General features: G+C 56.7%; 2 protein-coding genes across 2 annotated transcripts in view; both read left to right on the top strand.

The window, feature by feature from the left end:
• PLEKHG4B (pleckstrin homology and RhoGEF domain containing G4B) overlaps positions 1-5,839 on the top strand; it is a gene marked incomplete at both ends in the record, with an annotated part of 52,809 nt that extends 46,970 nt beyond the window's left edge. The window contains 6 exons of the mRNA XM_081089682.1: positions 451-540; positions 617-847; positions 3,019-3,189; positions 3,838-4,018; positions 5,256-5,372; positions 5,568-5,839. Coding sequence (XP_080945808.1) covers positions 451-540; positions 617-847; positions 3,019-3,189; positions 3,838-4,018; positions 5,256-5,372; positions 5,568-5,839 — 1,062 coding nt within the window. The remainder of the gene's footprint in view (positions 1-450; positions 541-616; positions 848-3,018; positions 3,190-3,837; positions 4,019-5,255; positions 5,373-5,567) is intronic.
• An 8,452-nt stretch (positions 5,840-14,291) lies between these two features.
• On the top strand, positions 14,292-19,183 carry LRRC14B (leucine rich repeat containing 14B; the record flags this gene model as incomplete). The annotated part of the gene is made up of 2 exons (XM_081090608.1): positions 14,292-15,181; positions 18,538-19,183. The coding sequence occupies 2 exons, from the start codon at positions 14,292-14,294 to the stop codon at positions 19,181-19,183; spliced, it is 1,536 nt and encodes a 511-aa protein (XP_080946734.1).
• Positions 19,184-20,350: the final 1,167 nt, after the last annotated feature.

Genomic DNA, 20,350 nt, shown 5'->3' with positions numbered 1-20,350 from the left:
GGAGAGGGTACAGGCTCGGCTGAGGGGGACCCCCCCCTGCATGAATTTTGTGCACCAGGCCTCTAGTGTTTCATATTTGTAAGAATTTTAAATGTTTGGACAACTTTGGTTCTTGACCATTAACAAAAATGGTCACTGAGACAGCCTCAGTCACTTCATTTTGCATTTTGATAAATTTCAGCACTCCCATGCTCCTCCCCTGCCCACCCTGTGAGTGCTCCTCATGCCTCTTCCCCCAAACACTGTATTAAGACCCATCCAGGACTCTGGCATTGCACCCCAGAGCACTCAACATGCAGGGGGAGCCGAGGTGGCCCTAATGGAACACCGTGTCCTTTTCTCATGACCCTTTTCTCATGACCGTGTTAAAAACTGAGCTGCAGACTGGGGCCACGGCCCAGGCTCTGGCTGGAGCCCCGGCTCAGGTGCATCGTGCCCTCCCTTTTGCAGGAAGAACAATTTGGCATGTACGCGCTCTACAGCAAGAACAAGCCCCAGTCGGATGCCCTGCTCTGCAGCCATGGTCTCACCTTCTTCAAGGTCATCCCTCAGCCCACCAGCCTGCTGCACCACCCCTGGCCTGGCCCAAACTGACCCTGTCCCCCGGCCCTTGCAGGACAAGCAGCAGGCACTGGGCGACAAGATGGACCTGGCCTCCTACCTGCTGAAGCCCGTGCAGCGCATGGGCAAGTACGCCCTGCTGTTGCAGGACCTGGTCAAGGAAGCCGGGCGCTGCCCCACCCACGAGCAGGAGCTGGTGGAGCTGAAGGCCGCCGAGGACATGGTTCGCTTCCAGCTGCGCCACGGCAACGATCTGCTGGCCCTGGATGCTGTTCGCCGCTGCCACGTAAGTTCCCCGAGGCCCCAACAGGCTCTCGTGGTTCAGGGCTTTGGGTCGATCAAGGGGAAGGACGTGCCTGGGGTCAGGAGCACAGAACTTCTCTTTAGGGATGTTCCCAAAGCTTAGACCCCCTAGAGGCCCCCACCCAAGGGGGAGAGGGGAGCAGAGAGGAGCTCGGTGTCCAGTTTTGGAGCAGCAGCAGTAGGGTGTGAGATCGGGTGGGCTCCAAATGCTACACAGTTGTAGGTACCAGGGCTATTTGAAAACAACTGGATGCATGAAAGTTGAGTTGGGCCATTGGGCTTGAGGCCTGGCCTGGCCATGTATAGGCTGGTCTCTACTAGGGGGCCGAGGCCTGGCGTCCACATCCCCCACACCTGGGCGTGGCAGGACCACATGGGCAGGAAGAGGAGACTCCCGATTAGGCAGGATTCCTTGTCTCTGGTTGTCAGATGGACGGCTGTAGAATTTCCAGATCACAGTGAAAATGCGGGCACATTGCTAAGAGCAGCATTCTAACCTGTGGACACACACAATAGTGCAGTGAAGGCCTGGGAAGAGGGTGGGATTGGGGAGTAAGGGCCAATGAAAGGGGGGAGGGGACATCTGTAATACTTTCAACAAGAAAGATAAATTTATTTTTTTATTGATTTCAGAGAGGAAGGGAGAGGAAGAGGGAGATAGAAACATCAATGATGAGAGAGAATCATTGATTAGCTGCCTCCTGCATGCCCCACACTGGGGATCCAGCCTGCAACCCCAGGCATGTGCCCTTAACCAGAATCGAACCCAGGACCCTTCAGTCTGCAGGCCAACACTCTATCCATTGAGCCAAACTGGCTAGGGAAAGCAAGATAAATTTTTTACAAGAGTTTCAAGAGGACAACAGAGCAACAAACCACGGGATCATCACCAAGAACCCACAGCCCCTCAGACTCTCCCAGTCCACTTGGCTGAGCAATTGGGATGACTGGGATCCAAGCAGCATCCTCAGGCATCACCCAGGACAGGGCCATACACAGAGGGAAAGTCAGAGGAGAGACAGTGCTAAGTTGTCTGTCATTGGGATCCATCCACAAAGAGCGCTAGCCTGGCTGGGGCACAGCAGGTACACCCCCAAGTATCAGCTCAGAGGGATGTCCATGGTGTGCGACAGCTCAGGTGTGGTAACTCCTGGGGCCACCATGTTGGGCATTTATACACAGTGAGTGAGATTCCAGCACTTCAACAAGGGGGTTTCCATTAAAATTAACAAAAGGGCTGCCCTGGCCAGTGTGGCTCAGTTGGTTGAGCCGATGCATGCATCAAGAGGTTGGTGGTTCAATTCCCAGTTAGGGCACATGCCCCGGTTGACAGCTCAGTAACCAGTAGCAGGCATGCAGGAGGCAGCTAATTGATGTTTCTCTCTCACATCAATATTTCTCTCCCTCTCCCTCCCTCTGTCTCTAACATCAGTGAAAACATTTTTTTTAATGAAGAAAAGGGCTTTGAAGTGGAAAGTTTAGTAAAATTGAAGGCAGAGGCTTGTATTGTAACATCCACACAGATGAACATGAATGTGGGCACGAGGGGACCCCATCGGGAGGGTTCTGCACCCAGTTCCAATGTGGGGTTTTTCCCACACCTCCAAGCAGTTCTTGGAAGCAGCTGGGTGTCCTGTAATTCCACTCACTTCTGAAACCACCTACCCTTCGATGACGTAGACCCCACAGGCTCAGTCCAGGAGACTCCTTCCCACTTCAGATGCTGATCAATCGCAAGTCCAGGCTGTCACCTGTTCTTCTGACCAACCAGCTGTAGACGGGAGGTTCCCACAACCCCCTCCTGGGTTCCATTAATTTGCTGGAGTAGCTCTGAGAACTCAGGGAAATAGCTCCCTTCCTGGATCACCGGTTTATTATACAGGGTACATTTCAGGAATGGTGAGACAGAAGAGATGCACAGGGCAAGGCACAGGGAAAAGGGTGTAGAGCATCGCCTACCTTCATGTGCTCACCAACAGGAAGCTCTGCAACCGTCCTCATGGGGTTTTGTGGAGGTCTCGTTACATCGGTGTGACTGATTGGATGATTGGCCTTCAGCTTCCCCCACCCCGCCCCCCACCCACCTCCAGAGGTCAGGGTGGCCTCAGATCAAACCCAGGGTCCCTGAGGGAGCCTTGCTTGCTCTGTCTGCAGGTGAATTTGAAGGAGCAGGGGCAACTGAGATGCCGGGATGAGTTCATTGTTTACTGTGGAAGAAAGAAGTACCTGAGGCATGTCTTCCTTTTCGAAGATCTCATCTTGTTCAGCAAGACCAGGAAGGTGGACGGAAGCTACGACATCTACACATACAAGCAGTCCTTCAAGGTAATGTGCCCGCCTAGTGCCTCATGCCACTGGCGTTGGGCTGGTCCCTGCTGGTCTTCATAGTACATGTTCTTTCCTATGGTTCTTTGACTGGGTTTTGAAAACCTGTGACTCCCAAAGCTTCCAGGCTTTCTGGGTGCTGGGTCAGTGGCTGGAGAACAGTGTCTCCTCAGTCAGTTCATTTTGGATTTTGATAAAAGCAAACACCAGAGAAGCCCTCCCCTTGGTGGGTCTTGGGGTGGCCCTCCTGCCCCTACAGGAGGCCCTGAGAGTAAAGAGCTTTGGGGGCTCCTGGGAGGAGCCCAAACCCATAATCCCTTACCTGCCAGCACTGAGGAACATGTCAGAGTGTGATGGTGTGAGACCCCACCCAGTGTGTGACAGCCAGAGGGCACCACAGACCTTCCAGTATTGTCCCCATTTCTCCAGTGGGGAAACTGAGGCCCCAAGAGGGAGCCCAGTGTGGATGGGGTGAAAACTTGATCGGTCCTGTCCAGAGCTGCCCTCCACCCGGCCTCGTCCACACCATTTGGTGTCCTGGCGAAGGGGCCTACAGCACTGAAGGGGCCTTGGGGTCAAGGGTCAGCCCGAAAGGGGTCCGTTGTTCCGAGGGCATCTCTGAGGTTCACTCCCATGCTGTGACTGCAGATGGCTGAAATCGGCTTGACGGAGACCGTCGGGGACAGTGGTGTGAAATTTGAGATCTGGTTCCGCAGGCGGCGGAAATCCCAGGACTCCTACATCCTCCAGGCGAGCTCTCCAGAGGTCAAGGCCATGTGGACTGATGTGATAGGGAAGATCCTGTGGCGGCAGGTTCTGAGGAACAGAGGTGGGCGAGGGGGCTCGAGAGGGTGTGTGTTGTGGGGGGGGGGGGGGGAGGGGCCGCGGGAAGCCTCAGGCAGCACCATTTACCAGGAAGGGCCCGGACCCATCCCATCAGCACACAACACTTATTTCTCCTTAAAACAAATATAAACAATACCCTGCATTGCAGTACCTCATAGGCTCCCCAACCCCTCAGGCCATGGAGGTCAGCTGTCTGCCCTGCCCGGCTTGTCAAGGCTCCTGACTGACCGGGTCCTGGGCTGATGGTCAGCCTGTGGTCTCCCTGCCCATGAGGGCCCCTCCTCAATAAGGTACCTTTTCCCTTCTGCTGGGATCCCCACCAGGTTTCTTCCTTCTCAATTCACCCCTTTGTTCCCTCTTCTGCACCGATTCCGTCACTGGGACACCTCTGTCTACACTCACAAGTAGCCATCCATCCAGTCTGGCCACTATAAATGCCATTTTCTTAGCGACCCCTTAACCTGGCCTTCCTGTGGCAGCTTGGACCCTGCAGGGCCTGAGGAACACTACAGGCTCTAACATCCAAATGGCTAACACAGCCACCTGTCCCCTCAGTAGCTGTCCCATGCCCAGAGCCTTAACCTATCATAGAGATGCTCCAAAGCCCCCCACTGCCATCTCCTTTGAAGCATAGACCACCCCTGCACACGTGTACACACATGTGCACACACATGTGCGCACAAGCATGTACCCCCCCATGTGTGTGCACCCACATGCATGCACATGTGCATGTGCTCACGCTGCACAAGGCAGCTCTGCTCAGGGTGCCTGGTGGCTCCTTGATCCCTTGGAGTGGACCCAGCCCTTACAAGGAGTGGAAGGCCCATGGCTGGGCCTCCATCCCCTCCCCAGGCTCCTCTGCTCCTGCCCTTTCCTCTACATCCTCCCACCAACTATAATTGTTTCCTTTCTTTGCTTTTCTTTTTTAGTTTTACCAAGAAGTAATTCATTATTAGATTCTCACCCTATGCTTAGGTCTCCTCTCAGTATTCAGAGACACACAGATATCTGTCAGTGTGTCCTTCTTGTGGCCATGTGCCTCCTGGAGGCCTCTGTCACCCCATATTTTCTGGGAGAGGCCACTGTGAGGTCGCTTGGCCCCCCATCATCACTCTGGGGAGCCAGGTCTGAACTGAGGGTGTTGGGTGCAGAACACCATCGAGGGTGGTATTAAACCCAAGGAGTTGCTTGGAAAAGTGTCCTACATTCTTCTATTTCAGAACTCAGAATGCAAGAAATAGTGTCAATGGGGCTGGGCAGCACACCGTTCCTGGACATCAAGCCCAGCGATGCAGCCCTAAGTGATCAAGCTGCCGAGTACAACATGAATGGAACAGGTAAGGCGGCCCCAGCCCTCCCGCACTCTGCCCTGCCAGCTGGAACCCAGGCCCAGAGCGCCAGGGCAGCACTTAGCAGGGCGGCTGCTGTAGGCAGAGAACCTGGCCAGTCTTCCTGAGTGCCCCGTCTGGCTCTGGCGTCCAGGCTGCACTTCTGCAGCAGGGGCCGACGACTTGCTTTCTGTCTCCTTCCAGAGTCAAGAGCCCACACATCCACAGCTGTGCCCGCCCGTAGCCACCCCACCCCCTTCAAGAGACCGCACTCCACCATCTCAGACAGCAGCACCTCCTCCTCCAGCAGCCAGTCCTCTGCCGCCCTTCACGTGTCCACCAGCCAAGCCCACTGGCCCTGGCCGCACGACGTCCACGCCTGCATCGAGGAGGACGAGCCGGAGCAGGAGACGGGGAGCCAGCCTGCGCTACGTGAGTGCACTGTGCGCTGTGGCCGCCTGTGCTCCAGCCTCTGACGGCTGATGTGGTTCGGGGCCAGTGTATGTGTTCATTTGCTTCGCTTGATTTTATATACTTCCAATGTTTTCGAACAAATTAGCATGTTTCTTTTACTTTAAATAAACCAACCTTTCACTTCCACCCAAAATGAAGTAACAGTTTAAAACAAATTTTAAAAAAACCACACAGACAGACAAAACCAAACCAGGAGAAGTATATGGAATGAGAGATTTCAAAACACAGAACATCTGACAACAAAGAGCAGTGACCCTGAGAGGCAGAAAGATGAGGTGAGCCCTGCGGCTGCCCTGGTTTCTGCCTTGAGTGTCCCCGGACATGGTGCACAGACTCCCCGCGTGGAGGAGACCAAGGTGGCGGGGTTTGCAGGACGGGGTAGGTGAGGCCTGTGCAGCAAGAGGCCTTGGGAGCCTGACAGATGGTTCCCCTCCAAAATCCAAATCACGTGGTCAGCCCAGCACGTGAGAACCCCCAGAGCTGGGGAACCTCTGAAAGGCTGAGAGAGCACTTTCCACAGTCACACCGGTACCTATCCCACCAGCTGGACAGGACACGTGTGGTTCGCAGGGTGCTGGGCGAGCCGTTGGAAGGGCCTATCTCAAGGAGGAGGGAGCATTCGACTGACCTCTGCCCCCGATCCACCCACCAGATCATGAAGCAAGACCCAAGAGGACTCATTTCCAGGTAACCTCACTACATCCCAGGACCAAGTTCCTAGAGATTTATAGAATCACAAAAGTATCCAGCACCCAACAAGGTCAGTTCACATTCTATGACATCCAATCAGAGCAACAGGCAAGCAAAGAAGTAGAAAACAAACCGTAATGAGAATAACCAATCCAGGAAAACCAGCCGTAGCTGACATGGACGTTAGAATTATCCATGGTGGCCTTCAAACCATTGTTATAGCCATTCTTGATGTCTAAGAAGTTAATTAATGACATGGAAGATATGAAAACAGCAAGAAAGGACATAGAGGGGCAAAAACTGCAATATTTGAGATGAAAATGAGCCCGGATGGGGTAACAGAAGAAAATGTTAGTGAATTTGAAGGCACATCAGTGGAAACACAGAGAGGCAGAGAGAAGGAGGAGGGGCACAGTGTCCATGGACGTGGGGTTCTGTGCTGTTGGTGAACTGAGTGATATCACTTGAAGGCAAATTGTGATCTGTTAGATTATAAAACCCAAAACAACCACTAAAGTAAAGCAAAGAGACAGCTGAAACACCAACCAAGGAGACAAAATGAAACTGTAAGAAAAAAGTCCAAAGAATGTAGAGAAAGAAGAAGAGGGAACAGAGAACAGAGGGCTGGCTGACTGGTCAGAGGCGGACCCGTGCTCAGCGTGTCAGTGACCACACTGAACATAATGGGCACCAGCAGCTTTTGGTGAGCGACACACGTGTTCTCTCTGACTGGTGTGTACACATGTAACCTCACGGTGCACACACATGTCCAAAGATGTCCGTTTGTACTTTAGAGGTGTGCACGTTCTTGTGTTGCTTACATCTCAATGAAGCAGTATTTTGCACAACTTCCACGCGGAGGAAGGGGTGTGTCTGGAATTCACCATGGTTGGTTATTGGCGTGTGGCCTCCTGCCCAGATGGGGCCCATCCTCAACCACACTGCCTGGGACAAGTACCTTCCCAAGCCCAGCAGGACAACATCTGAGGGCTCTGCAGCTGACTCCAAGCCATCTCTGTGCCCGATGGAAGGCATTGCCGGGGAGCGCAGATGCTGCACACCTGATCAGAACCAGCAGCAGCCACTGCAGGCTGGGCCCCTGGAGTACAATGGGAACATGTGGCATTGCCAGCTCAGAGCAACTGCACTTCCTGGACTCATACTTCTGGCTCCAGGACTGCAGGTAGCTCGCATCTGGGCTGGCGCAGCCTCCAGTCAAGGCCGAGCCTGAGGCCGGGGAGCCCGGATGTGAGGACAAGGTGGAAGGGCCTGTGTTAAGGGCTCATCTTGGCCATCCTCAGCTCGGTGCCCAAACAGCACTCGTGATCCTGCAGAGAATTACAGGGGAAAGCCACCCGCCACCCATGCAGGAGGTTGAGACTGCCCAGGCAGTGGCCTAGAACACCCCGGGCCTGGACCCAGTGGCTTCAGCTAGGCCGGCCCTACAGTCCTGCAGGGGAGATGGGGCGGGGTGGGCGGTGGGTACAGAGGGAAAGGGAAGGGTGTCAGGTCTTGTTTGTCCTGTTCTGGCTCCTTGTTTAAGGGTTGGGGCCTTCTTTGGTCTCAGTTCCTGCTTCCCCTTTGACTTGCATGTCCAGTGGTCACGGAGCCCCCAGCATGAGCTGGAGACCACCTACTGGTGGAGAGGTTGTCTGGGCGCCACCCACCCTGGTCTGTTAGCTACACAGGCTCAGAGAAGCGGGTCAGGAAACACTTGTCCATGAGCATAGGTGGTATCTACCTTCCTGCCGCACCATCCTGCTCTGACCCAGCCTCACATGCTGCTAGAAGCTCGCACATGGAGCAGAAAACACCTAGCTTTTGATTGACAGGCTCTGAGGCCCCTGAGCATGGAAGAGGCCGGGCAGCTTCACCCTGATGGACCCGCCCTAATTCCGCTCCTCTCCACAGGTGCCAAGAGCTCGGAGTCTTCCCCGTGCAAGTCGGGGGACAGCAGCCCTGGCCAACCCGAGCTGTCACAGCCCCTGTTCTCCGATAAAGGCCCCCAGAGCACATCTCCCCCCCTTCCACAGAGGGACCTGCAGCCACAGCTTGACAGAGGCCAGTTCACCACGACCGTAAGTGTCCCCTCTTCTGAGACCCCACACGAGAGGCCCAGGTGCTTAGGGCGCAGTCAGCACCTGCCCAAGTGATGCTGGGCCGCCCAGGACCACTCAGACCCCACCCCGAGGGGTCATTATGCACGTGAATCTGCTCCCCGCCTGCACCCAGCACTGCACGCTGGGCAGGCTGTCTAGAAACCAAAGGCCTGGCTCAGTTCTTGGACACTTGGAGTCCCTTAGCCAGGGTAGTTTTAGGGCCTCCTCACTGCTGAGATTTGGCCGGCCACCTGGAGGCCTGACCTGTATCGTTGGGCATTCACTGGTTCCATGCAATGGTGCCCCCACTCGAGGTCCCTGCAGTCCTAGGTGTAAGAGGGCTGATGGTCAGCAGAAGCCGTTTCCAAGCAGCCTGCCGAGGAGCAAGCTGAAATCGGAAGATGCAGGGCGGAGGGTCAGCAGGGGCTCTGCCTGGAGTCCAGCCCCTCCTGGGACACTCACAGGACCCCCAGTCCTGCCCTTCTGAAGGGATCACATACCTGGCAAATCAGTGTTTCCCCAAATTGATACAAATGTGAGTTTTTATCTCGGGAGGGTGTCTGGGGCCCAGCCTGTTGTAGGAGGAGGCCCCGAACATTGCCCGGGATGTACACTCAGACGTCTTCCTCAAGGGGAGGGACTGACGTGGCCAGGAGAGGGGCCAGTCAGCATACACGTTACCTTTGCAAAGAGGCCTTTCTCACAGGACGTGCTGGGCCTGTGGGGTCAGCGCCTTTGCCTACCCCACATCATCCCCGTGCGTCTGCCGGCACATCCCCAGGGCTAGAGAGAGGCCCTCAGCCCGCCTCCCAGAAGCTTCAGAAGGGAAGGTCTGATTTTAAGGGTGCCCTGAGCCGAGAGTCGAGGGAACGAGTCTTTAGTTCCCTTGCCCCAGATCATTGGTGAGGCCCAGTGACGCTGGTTCTGTAGTGACTTCCCTCCCTTTCTGTCAGAACAACACCCCTCAGGTCTTCGGCGTCTGGACAGCGGTTTGAGTGGCAGGCAAAACACTCTGTAAGTAACGGTTTTCCCAGCTTCCCCCACGGACCAGGGGTTCTCTTGCCCACCGTGTTCCCTAAGGCCCTGGGCACCCCGCCACCCCCAGGCTGCCTGACCCAGTCTCTGCCTGTTGCAGATGCTTCCAAATCGCGATTGCACAGCCGGCATTGACAGCACCACGAGAGGGCGCACCGGCCAGACAGGGCTGCTCCCCCATCTTCCCATCTGACCGCCCTCTGTCTCGCTGCCTAAACCCCCTGGCGACCAGCAGACTCAAGAGGCCAGGATTGGCCGCTCGGAGAGCTCAGGCCTTTGTCCAACAGGAGGGCCAGGCCCTCAGCCCCTACTGCAGATAGTCTCCCCCAGAGGCCCAGCCAAGGCATGGAGACCACCCATCCCGCCCTGCCTCCAGGGTGTCCTTCAGAGCACCCCCTATCAGCAGTGGCTCAAGGGGACCTGGCACCCTCTCCTGAGAATGGGGCCTCCCTGACGCCCACTCCCACCTGCCCGTGCCCTGTGCCTCGCCAGCAGTTGTCCTCAGACAAGGCTGCCACTCATTCTGCCCAATACTCCGTGCGGGAATTCCATGCACACACCGAATCCACGTCGCAGCAGACACGAGGTGCTGCACGGGCACCACTGCCATGGGTTGGAGCCACAGTCCAATCGTCAGGAGGAGGACGTGGCAGCAGATTCCTTGGGTGTGAAGCCACTTCCTCCACCAAGATCTCAGGCCTCGGTGTCCGGCCGGGCAGGGGGGGGTGGGGCACAAAGGAGTGCAGGGGACATCTCGGCCTGAGCTCCATTCTCAGACTCCGGAGAAGAACCCCTGCCCACCCCTGCCGCCATCCCCACTGCCTCCCGCAGTTTCCCTGCACTGACCACCGTCTGTGTGTGTGTAGGTCCCAGAGCCACTGACAAGTCTGCAAGTCCATGTGAATCCTTTGTGCCTATAAAATAGACTCTTTTCCACAAAACACATGTGAAATCATCTGTGATTTCAGTTCATATGAGCAGCTGCTGGTGAGACATACAAACTCACACACCCATTCCAGGATCAGAATGGCAAGCGCAGACGGACACATTTCAGGGCCAAAACCCTTTCACCCATGGACGCCCTGTGATGCCAGCTGAGGGCTGCCCAGCAGCCACTCCCATCCAGGCCCAGACCTGCAGCTCAGACCAGCGCTGCACCTGCCACAGAGAAGTCAGCTCACAGGCTCGTTCATGGGGCCCTGTCCTTGACCTTGCCTGGCCCCAAGTGCTTCTTAGAAAGTTGTATCCATGAGCCCCAAGTGCCTTTTGTGGTGTGAGGACCCCTGTAGAGCCTCACAGACAAGGACTCAATGCTCTGACAGACCTGGGGGCTCAAGGCCGGTGGGAGGAGGCCAGGGGAGGTAACAGGGTCATTCTTTTGACAGCTCTGAGACCTGGATGGGATGTGGCTACTCCAGGCAGACGAACCTCAGCCTGGACCTGTACATGAGGTCTGAGGATGAAACACAAGCTGGGCACTCCTGACACACGGCCCCCAGCCACGGGTTCTTGGTCACATGCCCCTTGGGACCTAAGTCATTCCCATCATGGCACCCCCCGCCCCCGCCCAGCCTGTGCATGGCCAGGCCTCCGCTTCATCCTTCCTGTATGGTTCTTCTTCCTCCGTCCAGCACTGACACCCCATGCGGCCCAGCTTCTCTTACTGTGGTCAGAGCACACAGACCCCCTGTCCCATGCGGAGGCCCAAACACACGTGGGCCTCAGAGCAGGGTGAGCCCTCTGGGACTGTGTCTCCCCACCTTCCAGGCAATTCAGGCCGTGGGTGACGGTCCCCAGGTGGGGTCCCAGGTGCAGGGTGAGTACAATGGGATCCTCAGTTCTGTTTCCTGTGTAACAAGTTGTACTTAGTCAGCAGAGCGATACTAGAGTCAGGCTCAGGGGTCACAGGGGGAGCCTGTGGAGGCTGGGTGGAGGCTGCACCCTGCTTCCCAGGTAGGCGCCAGGGTGGGGCCAGGGCACGGCAGGTGGGCCTGCAGCTCTGAGGAGCCAGTGCTGGAGGTCGGTTGGTGTGGACATTGCCCGAGAAGACAACCCCTCACCAGATGAGTTGAATCAGAAGCAGGAAGAGCCTGGGAGACTCCAGACCCGTAATGAGCTTCCTGCCGCAGACATCTCAACCCACCCCCCCCCCCCAACCCCACACCCCACACTCCAGCCGCCACCACCACCACCACATGGACCTCCAGGACTAGGAGCGGTGGTGGCAGGGGCCACGCCTCTGTGATTTGCCAGCTGTGGAGACTGTTTTGTTACATGTTTAGTGCTGACTTGTCCCAAACTTAGGTACAGAAATAAATAGGATGTGTTTTTACCATGTGGCTGCGTGTTTCTACAAGGTCTGTTGTGTCCAAGGACATCTCCTGCATATGTCACCTACGTCACCGGGAAGCCCAGCTCCTGCAACCTGAGGGCACGTGGCCGGGACAGCAGGGCCTCGCTCTGAGGTCCACATCCACGCCAAACACCTTCTGGTAAAGTCAGGCGAAGTCCCACTGCTCACACACCCCTCACCTGCCTGACTGTGGTGGGTTCCACCCTGGGAGCTGAGGCGCCCCCAGCCCCCCGAGGGAGGCTGTGAGGGGACAGCTGCCTGCAGGACCCGGAGGGAGCGTCCACACCCCCCACGCACTCCCTCACATGCCACGCACCTCGGCAGGTCCTTTCCTCCCACTGCCCTCTGCCTCTCCCCCTCCTTCTTTTGCTCTCTCTTCCTGTCCTCTTTCTCTGTGTGTGTGTCTCTCTCTCTATCTCTGTTCCAGATGTGACCCTCCCAGCCCAGAGCTTGTCCACATGGCCTGTGAGCTAACTGCTCCAGCCCTGCCCCAAATGACAGCGGTGTGTGTGTGTGTGTTGGGGGATAGGAGGGAGATAGCCATTTAATAATTATTTCACAGCCATCAATGCCCAGGCTTTGTAGGGAGGAAATATTTCTCCACCCATTTTAGTAACAAAAGGCAGATTAACAAGAGAAAAGCAAACAGGTTTATGTAACATAATTTTAGGTGACATGGAGCCCTCACAGGAAGCGAAGACCCAACGGGGATAAGCCCAAGCATTTCTCTATCAAGTTGAGTAGAGGCAACTGTGGAAAGTAAAGGAAGACAAGTTACTTAATGAGGTCTGTTTGCTCAAATTCTCTGGCCTGACCCCTCCCTCCTGGTGCAGGAAGGGTGACTTACATGCAGCTTTATTTTATTTTTTTAAATATGTTTCTATCGATTTCAGAGAGGGAAGGAGAGGGAGAGAGAGAAACATCAATGAGAGAAATATTGATCGGCTGCCTCCTGCACGTCGCCTATTGGGGATCGAGCCCACAACCCAGGCATGGGAATTGAACCAGCGACCTCCTGGTGCACAGGACGATGTTCAACCAACTGGGCCACACCCGCCGGGCTCACATGAAGCTTTAGCTCCTGCTTTTAGGAAGAAAGGGGGAGGTTAGCACCTGCTGTTGTTCACGTGCCTTTTGCTCAAAATAATCCTGATGCCAACGTGGCGTATTTGGCACATCGTATTCTGCCACCCTTCAGAGTGGAGAGTTGAACTCCAAATCAGGGAGGCAGCATGGCTCCCGGGACTCCCACCCGACCTGCAGCAGCGCCTGCCTCCTTGGTCTAGGCTAGGGCAGCGGTTCTCAACCTGTGGGTCGCGACCCCTTTGGCGGTCGAACGACCTTTTCACAGGGGTCGCCTAAGACCATCCTGCATATCAGATATTTACATTACGATTCATAACAGTAGCAACATTACAGTCATGAAGTAGCAACGAAAATAATTTTATGGTTGGGTCACAACATGAAGAACTGTATTTAAAGGGCCAGAAGGTTGAGAACCACTGGTCTAGGGTCAGCGATGAGGACACTGCAGAGGGGAGGGAGGGAGGGTGCTGAGCCTGCATCTCCCAGCTGCTGTCAGCCAGGCCCACAAGGGACTGTCTGCATGTCCTCCCAGCTCACTCAGACCATGGCTCCCTCCCGTGGAAGTGGGGAGGCCACAGGCTGCACCGGATCCTCGGAGAGAATAAATGAAGAGAAGGGACGAAGCAAAGTGCCGATGCCTATGGGCTGGCACAACAGTTGTCAGAGGTGCCTACCCCCATCCTTGGTACCAGTCCCTGTTCCCAGAAGTAAGGCCAGGGGGGACTCCAGCCCCCAGAGGTTCTGTGAAAGGTTTGTTAGCCCAAGGCTGACCTTGTTCTGTGCTCCTATAAGTGTGGACGGGGTTAGAGCTGGGGCAGAGGTGCTCCACCAGGAGACTGCCCTGGGACCAGCTTACTGCGGCTCCCAAGCACAGGCCACCCACCCCTGCAGTGGGCACAGGTGGCACTTTTCTGGGGCCCAGACCTTCCCTGACCTAAGCACTCAGCTCTGCTTTCACCAGCCGAGCTCCAGGAAGACATGCCAGCTGCCCCCAGACACCTCGCCCAGAACCAAACAGGCCTCCAGGACCAAAATAACCATCAGATGACACAGGGCTGGCCGGCCACCTCCCTCCCAAAGGCAAGCTGCTTCCAGCAGCTGCAGCTAAAAATAGTGGCGGGCATACACGTGTCTTCGGGAGAATCACAAGGGGAGAGCCCTGTCCTGCCATTGCCACCGCAGGTGGGCAGGATGAAGTCACTGCGCTTTGCTTCTGCCGAGGCCCTGGCGTCCCACCCCCAGGTGGCCCTGCAGAGCCTGGACAGCGTGGCCCACAACCTCTACCCACTCCTCTTCAAAGCCAGCTACTTGCTGGAGCGGGCGGAGGTGATCCGCGCCCTGCTGCAGCGGTGGCCACTGGAGGAGTTCCGGCTGGGCGCGCTGCTGGGGCCCAGCACGGACCACGCAGGCGACCTGCGAGACCGGGCCTGCAGGGCCTGCCTGGAGGCCTGCCTGAGGGGCCTGGCGGACCACGTGCTCCAGGGCAGGGGCCGGCGGCGGCTGCAGTTGGCTGACCTCACGGGAGTCCGAGATGTGCAGGTGCAACAGTGCCCCTGCGGGAGGCCGCTGGGCCGGTGGGGCCGCACAGAGCTGCTGGCGAGGACCTGCTGCGAGCTGCGGGCGGACCCCCAGGCCGCCCAGCATTCTGTCAAGGTCCTGGCTGATATCTTCGTCACGGATGGAAACTTCCAGTTGGTGGTGCAGGCCCTGGGGCCGGCCGCTCCCGCCCCACTGCGCCTGCGCTGCCTCTCCTTCCGGGCGGACAGCCTGGACCCCAGCCAGCTCCTGCAGGTGCTGTGTCTGGCGGGGCCTGGCGAGCTGCGCCGGCTGCAGGTGGTGCACAACGTGCGGCTGCACGCGGGCCACGTGCAGCAGCTGCTGGCCCAGCTGCACTTCCCCCAGCTGGTCTCGCTCACCCTGCCTGCCAAGGCCTTTGACACGCCCCCTGCCTGCGCCCCAACTCCCGAGGGTGAGGACCCCCTCCTCACCTCCATCGCCTGGGAGCTCAGCCAGATGACCCAGCTCAGGGAGCTGAGTGTGGCTTTCTCCACACTGACCGGGAACGTCCAGAAACTGCTCGGGTGAGTCTGGGGTGACCAGAGGGAGGTGGCAGGGTGGGTGCAGTCTCGGCTCACAGCCTCTTACCTGGGTCAGGGTGACACGGGACCCTCTAAAGCTAAAGATGCACCAAGAGCCCGATAGAGGATGGGACCTTGTTACTTACAAGAGGCCCAAAGCAGGAGGGGGCAGACATGGGAAAGGGTTGGGAGTGGAGCACTGGGAACTCACAGGGGACTGTTTTCAGTTAGTAAGCTACAGAGAAAATTACTGATTAGCAAACCAATAACACAGAAGTAACTATATTAGTGTGTTATTACTTGTTATGGTAACAAATTACCCCAACACTGGGCTGAACAAGCTTGCCTCTGGGCTGTCTCCGGCTGTTGGTGGACTGTGGTCTCCTTGAAGGCCTGGTGGGTGGAAAAGTGGGCGAGCTGCCTCCAGGTTCACTCACTGTGGCCCCGGGCAGGTGGCCTAGGCTCCCCCTCACACAGACTCTCCACAAGCCTCTGGCTCCCCGCCCCCCGCCCACGCTGCCCTCCCAGAGCCAAAGCGCCCCGGGGGGAGGGCTGTCCTCCTCTCCTGTGTCCTCACTTTTGCATATTGTGCGGGTTAGGAGCCAGTCACCACACAAGAGTGGGAGCACCAGGGGGGCTGTGGGGCCACCTGCCATGAATATACTTATAAAAATTTATAGAAAATAGAGCTTCTCATTTCTTGAGCCGGGGAGCGTGAGGAGCCCTTTCCTAGTTTAGGGAGCCCTTTGCTTACAGGTGTTTCTCTTTTATGCAAGTTAACCCAGAACTGCCAACCCAGGTGGCTGCAGGTCACACTCCCTCTCCTCTCCTACAGGTACCCCGGCTCCCCCAGGTCACCCATCTCTGTTCCTCCACCCCAGTCTGCCAGGTAGAGGACTGAGGGCTCCCTTCCTCCTGGCTTCCACAGGACATCAATCTCCTACATAGAAAAGGTGGCTGCCAAGCCCACGTACTAGTAAACTCTGATGGGTGACTAGCTCCCTGGGACCTTCAGGACAGTCCTACATTTGGCTGGCTTGGTCCTCAGCCCAGATGTGCCTTTGTCCTGGGGGAATGTCCCACAGCCAGAGGGACCCGTCACAGGCCTGGCAGGGCTGTCATGTCAGCTCAGCCCCTGATTTGCCTTCTCATCGCCCGGCACACCCTGACCCTCCACTGGGTGGAGCCCGTGCTCCATAGCGTACCTCAGTCCGGCTGGCTGCTGAGCACCTGAGGTCCGTGGAAGGTCCAGGTGTGGAGGGTCAGGGAACGCACCCTCCTGAGGTCACTTTGAGGCTGAGGAACAGGCTTCTGCACAGTAGTGGAGAGGGGACCCCGGGTGTGGCAGGGTCAGGGGTCAGCAGGGAGAGGGCAGTATGAGGGAGGTGGCAGGGGAAAGGAGGCAAAGAGGGAAGGGCTCCAGCTTTTCCTGAGTGAGCAAAGTCCTGGAAGTTCTGAGCAGGAAGGTGGATGATCTGTGTGTATTATCTGTGTGACAAGGGTCACTCTGACCTCTTTGGCGCACACAGTGCACCTGGGTGGAGGGTTAAGGAGACCCACGTAGGAGGCGTCAGGCACCCACGACCACCTCCGTTTGGTGAGTCCTAGGAGGATTTAGCGCAGAGTAGTCCTCACAGCTGTGATTTATTAAGAAAAAGGACACAGCTCAATTGCAAAGGGAAAGGCACGTGGGACAGGACTGGGAGGCCTGGCAGGAGCACCCAGGTCCTCTCCCAGTGGAGTCCCTGGACTCGCTTTATCCCTCAGCACCGTGTGGGGCCCTCTACCAGGGAGCTAATTAGACAGCCACGCCCAGGGTGTGTTGTGGGAGTTGGTCGGCGGGCTCTTCAGCTGGGCGCACACCCAGACTCCAGGTCCCAGAAGGAAGCAGGGGCTTGGTATGAACCAGCTTGTTTGTACAAACAATCCAGGGCCAGGGACCACCCAGCCCCAAGTCCCATCCCCAGATGCAGGCCTCCCAAGGTCGACAGTCAGGCCCGTACTGTTGGCCCTTTGGTACACAGCAGGCCCTGCCAGTCCAGGTAGGAGAGGACTAGGCTAGGACCATCTGTGAGCAGGGCAGGTGGTGAGCAGAGCTCAGGCCTGGACTTGATGTGAGGGAGGATTGACAGGATTTCCTCATGGGTGGGTGTGGCATGAGAGAAACATTCACCCATGGAGCCCAGCAAGGATGCAGAGAGGGCGCTGTGAGGTAGACAGCAAGTGCTCAGCTGTGCAGGTCCATGGGCAGACGCCAGGCACTGAGCGCACACATAGTAGAGGTGCAGGAGGTGGGAGGGGAGGCAGCTCCAGCAGGGGGATGGGCAGGACAGAGAACTGGACCCCGGGCATCCTCCTGTGCTCAGCGCTCACCTGGTGACACCAGGCACGTCCTGAGTCCCGGGTATGGCTGGACCAAGAACATGCGTCTCTCACAGGACCCTGGTGCATGCTCTTCCTGACTGAGGACCGCAGCCCCGAGCAGGGTCACACCCCGGCTCTCTGTCTGTTGCTGTGGGGCCACCTACATCAGAAAGGGAGAGCTGTTAGGTCCCAGGCAAGGCCACGCCTGGACTAGATGGCTCCAAGACCCTAAAACTGTGTGGCGTTTGCTCTTGAATGAAACCCGGGCATCTCATTGCCTGCCAGTTCACACGCATCTCACTGCCCCAGCCAGCTTCTGAGCAAACCCTCTCTACAGAGACCTCTGTGGTCACTGAGAGCGGTGAACAACCGATGCATCCTTGTAGGAGCTGTGGACAAGGCCAGGCCTGTCTTTGGTGAAGTGAACTCTTCACTGCACGCAGCCACACCACTGTCTCAAGGATGCAGTCTGGCCCTGGCCGGCTTGGCTCAGTGGATAGAGCATCGGCCTGCGGACTGGTTCAGTTCTGGTCAAGGGCACATGCCCAGGTTGTGGACTCTATCCCCAGTGGGGGGGCGTGCAGGAGGCAGCCGATCAATGATTCTCTCTCATCATTGATGTTTCTATCTCTCTCTCTCTCTCCCTTCCTTTCTGAAATCAATTAAAAAAATAAATTTGTTTTTTAAAAAATGGATTGCAGTCTGCCTTTCCGGCCCCAAAACAGCCACAGACAGTAGATGAATGAGTGAGGCTGCGTCCCAATAACAGTTTGTTCATGCAATTGAAATTTCCTATCATTTTCTCATGTCACAAGCTATTCTTTTGATTTGTTCAACTCTCAGAGCCATTTTAGCTCCCAGGCTGAGCGAAAGCAGGCAGCTGGTGGATTTGGCCCTGCAGTCATGGCTGCTGACCCCTGGGACAGTCACCTAACCGCCCCCAGAGCTCCTTACTGGGGAGCCTCTCACCTCTGCTGTTTTCCACCCACCTGCAGCCCCCTAAGGACCCCGCTGAGAGCTCTGGACCTGGCCAACTGCTCCCTGAACCACGCGGACATGGCCTTCTTGGCGGGCTGCACCCATGCCGCCCACCTGGAGGTGCTGGACCTCAGCGGGCACAGCCTGATCCACCTTTTCCCTTCGAGCTTCTTCAGGCTGCTGGGCCGGGCCGCGCAGACGCTGAGGGTGCTCACCCTGGAGGAGTGCGGCATCGAGGACCGCCACCTGAGCACCCTGATCCTGGCCCTGAGCCCCTGCCAGCAGCTCCAGGAGCTCCGCTTCCTGGGGAACCCGCTGTCGGCCTCCGCCCTGAGGCGCCTCTTCCTGGCTCTCTGTGAGCTCCCCAAGCTGCGGTGGGTGGAGTTCCCGGTGCCCAAGGACTGCTACCCTGAGGGGGCCGCCTACCCCCAGGACGAGCTGGCCATGTCCAAATTCGACCAGCAGAAATACGAGCTCATTGCCGAGGACCTGCGTGGGGTGCTGCTGAGGGCCGGCCGGGATGACATCCAGGTCTCCACACCAGTCTTTGGAAGTTTCGACCCAGATATTCAAGAAACAAGCAATGAACTTGGTGTTTTCTTGCTGCAAGCTTTCAAAACGGCCCTGGAAAACTTTTCCAGGGCTCTGAAACAAATGGAGTAGGTGGGCCCTGCAGCAGGCACAGCGGGTCTCACCTTTCAGCCGATGGATCCGTGACCCCGGGGCCGGCAGCTTGGGCCCAGTGTTTGCACCCTCACTACCATCATCCAAAGCATTTCTTAGTCCTGGCATCTGTTAGGCGCTATAGGAGATGAAGCCCTGCCTTCCCGTAGATGTGACACGAGGTCACTTTAGGCTCAGAGCACAGCGGGCATGCAGGGGAAATGCCCCGGGGTCAGTAGAAGCACCCATCACAGCGGCGGGCACAGAGAAGCACCAGGGGACTGAGGGGGCTGTCCTGGTCATGGTGCACCCCGCGCTGCGTGCGAGGTGCAGGCTGGTAGTGGTAGCGAGGAGGAGGTGGGAGAGAGGACATCAGCTGGCATGAGAGGGAAGAAATGAGAGTATATGTCACACCCAACTGGGAAAAGAGTGAAAGTGGAGAGCATGGGAGCCCCATGCTGTCCCACCCCCTCGCTTGTCCACAGTGCTGACGCTTACAAGGTGATGTCTGTTTGAATATTTACAGCAGCCAATCGCATGGACCATGGGCTTTGGTTATCAATGGCTTTTGTCTACTTTTGAGGAGGTGAGCAGTGCCCCGGCTGCTGGCTGAGCCTGAGAGCACAAGGTGAAGGAACCACAGGGCCTGCTGGGAGGGTGTCTGCCGCCGCAGGGAAACCACAGTGCCTGCAGGACCCCATCCGCTGCCCTCAGACTCTCGGGCCCTGAGGAGGACGCTCTGCTCTGATCTAAGGGAGCTGTCCTGGCGCTGGAGAGGAGGACGCAGGTGGACTTGGTTTCCACGAGCTCTGATTAGTGCAAAGGTGATTATTAGGATGATTAAATACAAATAAAACAGAAATGTGTCTTATTCAGATATGATTTTAATTTCAATGCGATTTAATTTTAATTTCAATGTGATTTTTAAGTTCAGAATTTTTAAAGGAACCTATGAAATAAAACATTTTTCTCACGATAGAAGCTAGTACCTGGTCTGGCCAAATCCTCCTCATGCCACAACCATCCCAATGTTCCATGAGGGTTTGCATCACTGTATGAACAGGTGCTGCTCCCTCCCCTAGTATGCCCCTCCCCAGGTGTGTCCCCACCCAGGTACTCCTGCCCCTTTCTCCGGGTGTCTTCCATGCCTTTCTCCCACAATGGAGT

The sequence above is a fragment of the Myotis nattereri genome (genome assembly GCF_964212035.1).
Source record: "Myotis nattereri genome assembly, chromosome: 4".
NCBI classification, from domain to species: domain Eukaryota; kingdom Metazoa; phylum Chordata; class Mammalia; order Chiroptera; family Vespertilionidae; genus Myotis; species Myotis nattereri.
The sequence above is the reverse complement of the archived record's forward strand: the minus strand, read 5'-3'. Positions and strand labels throughout refer to the sequence as shown.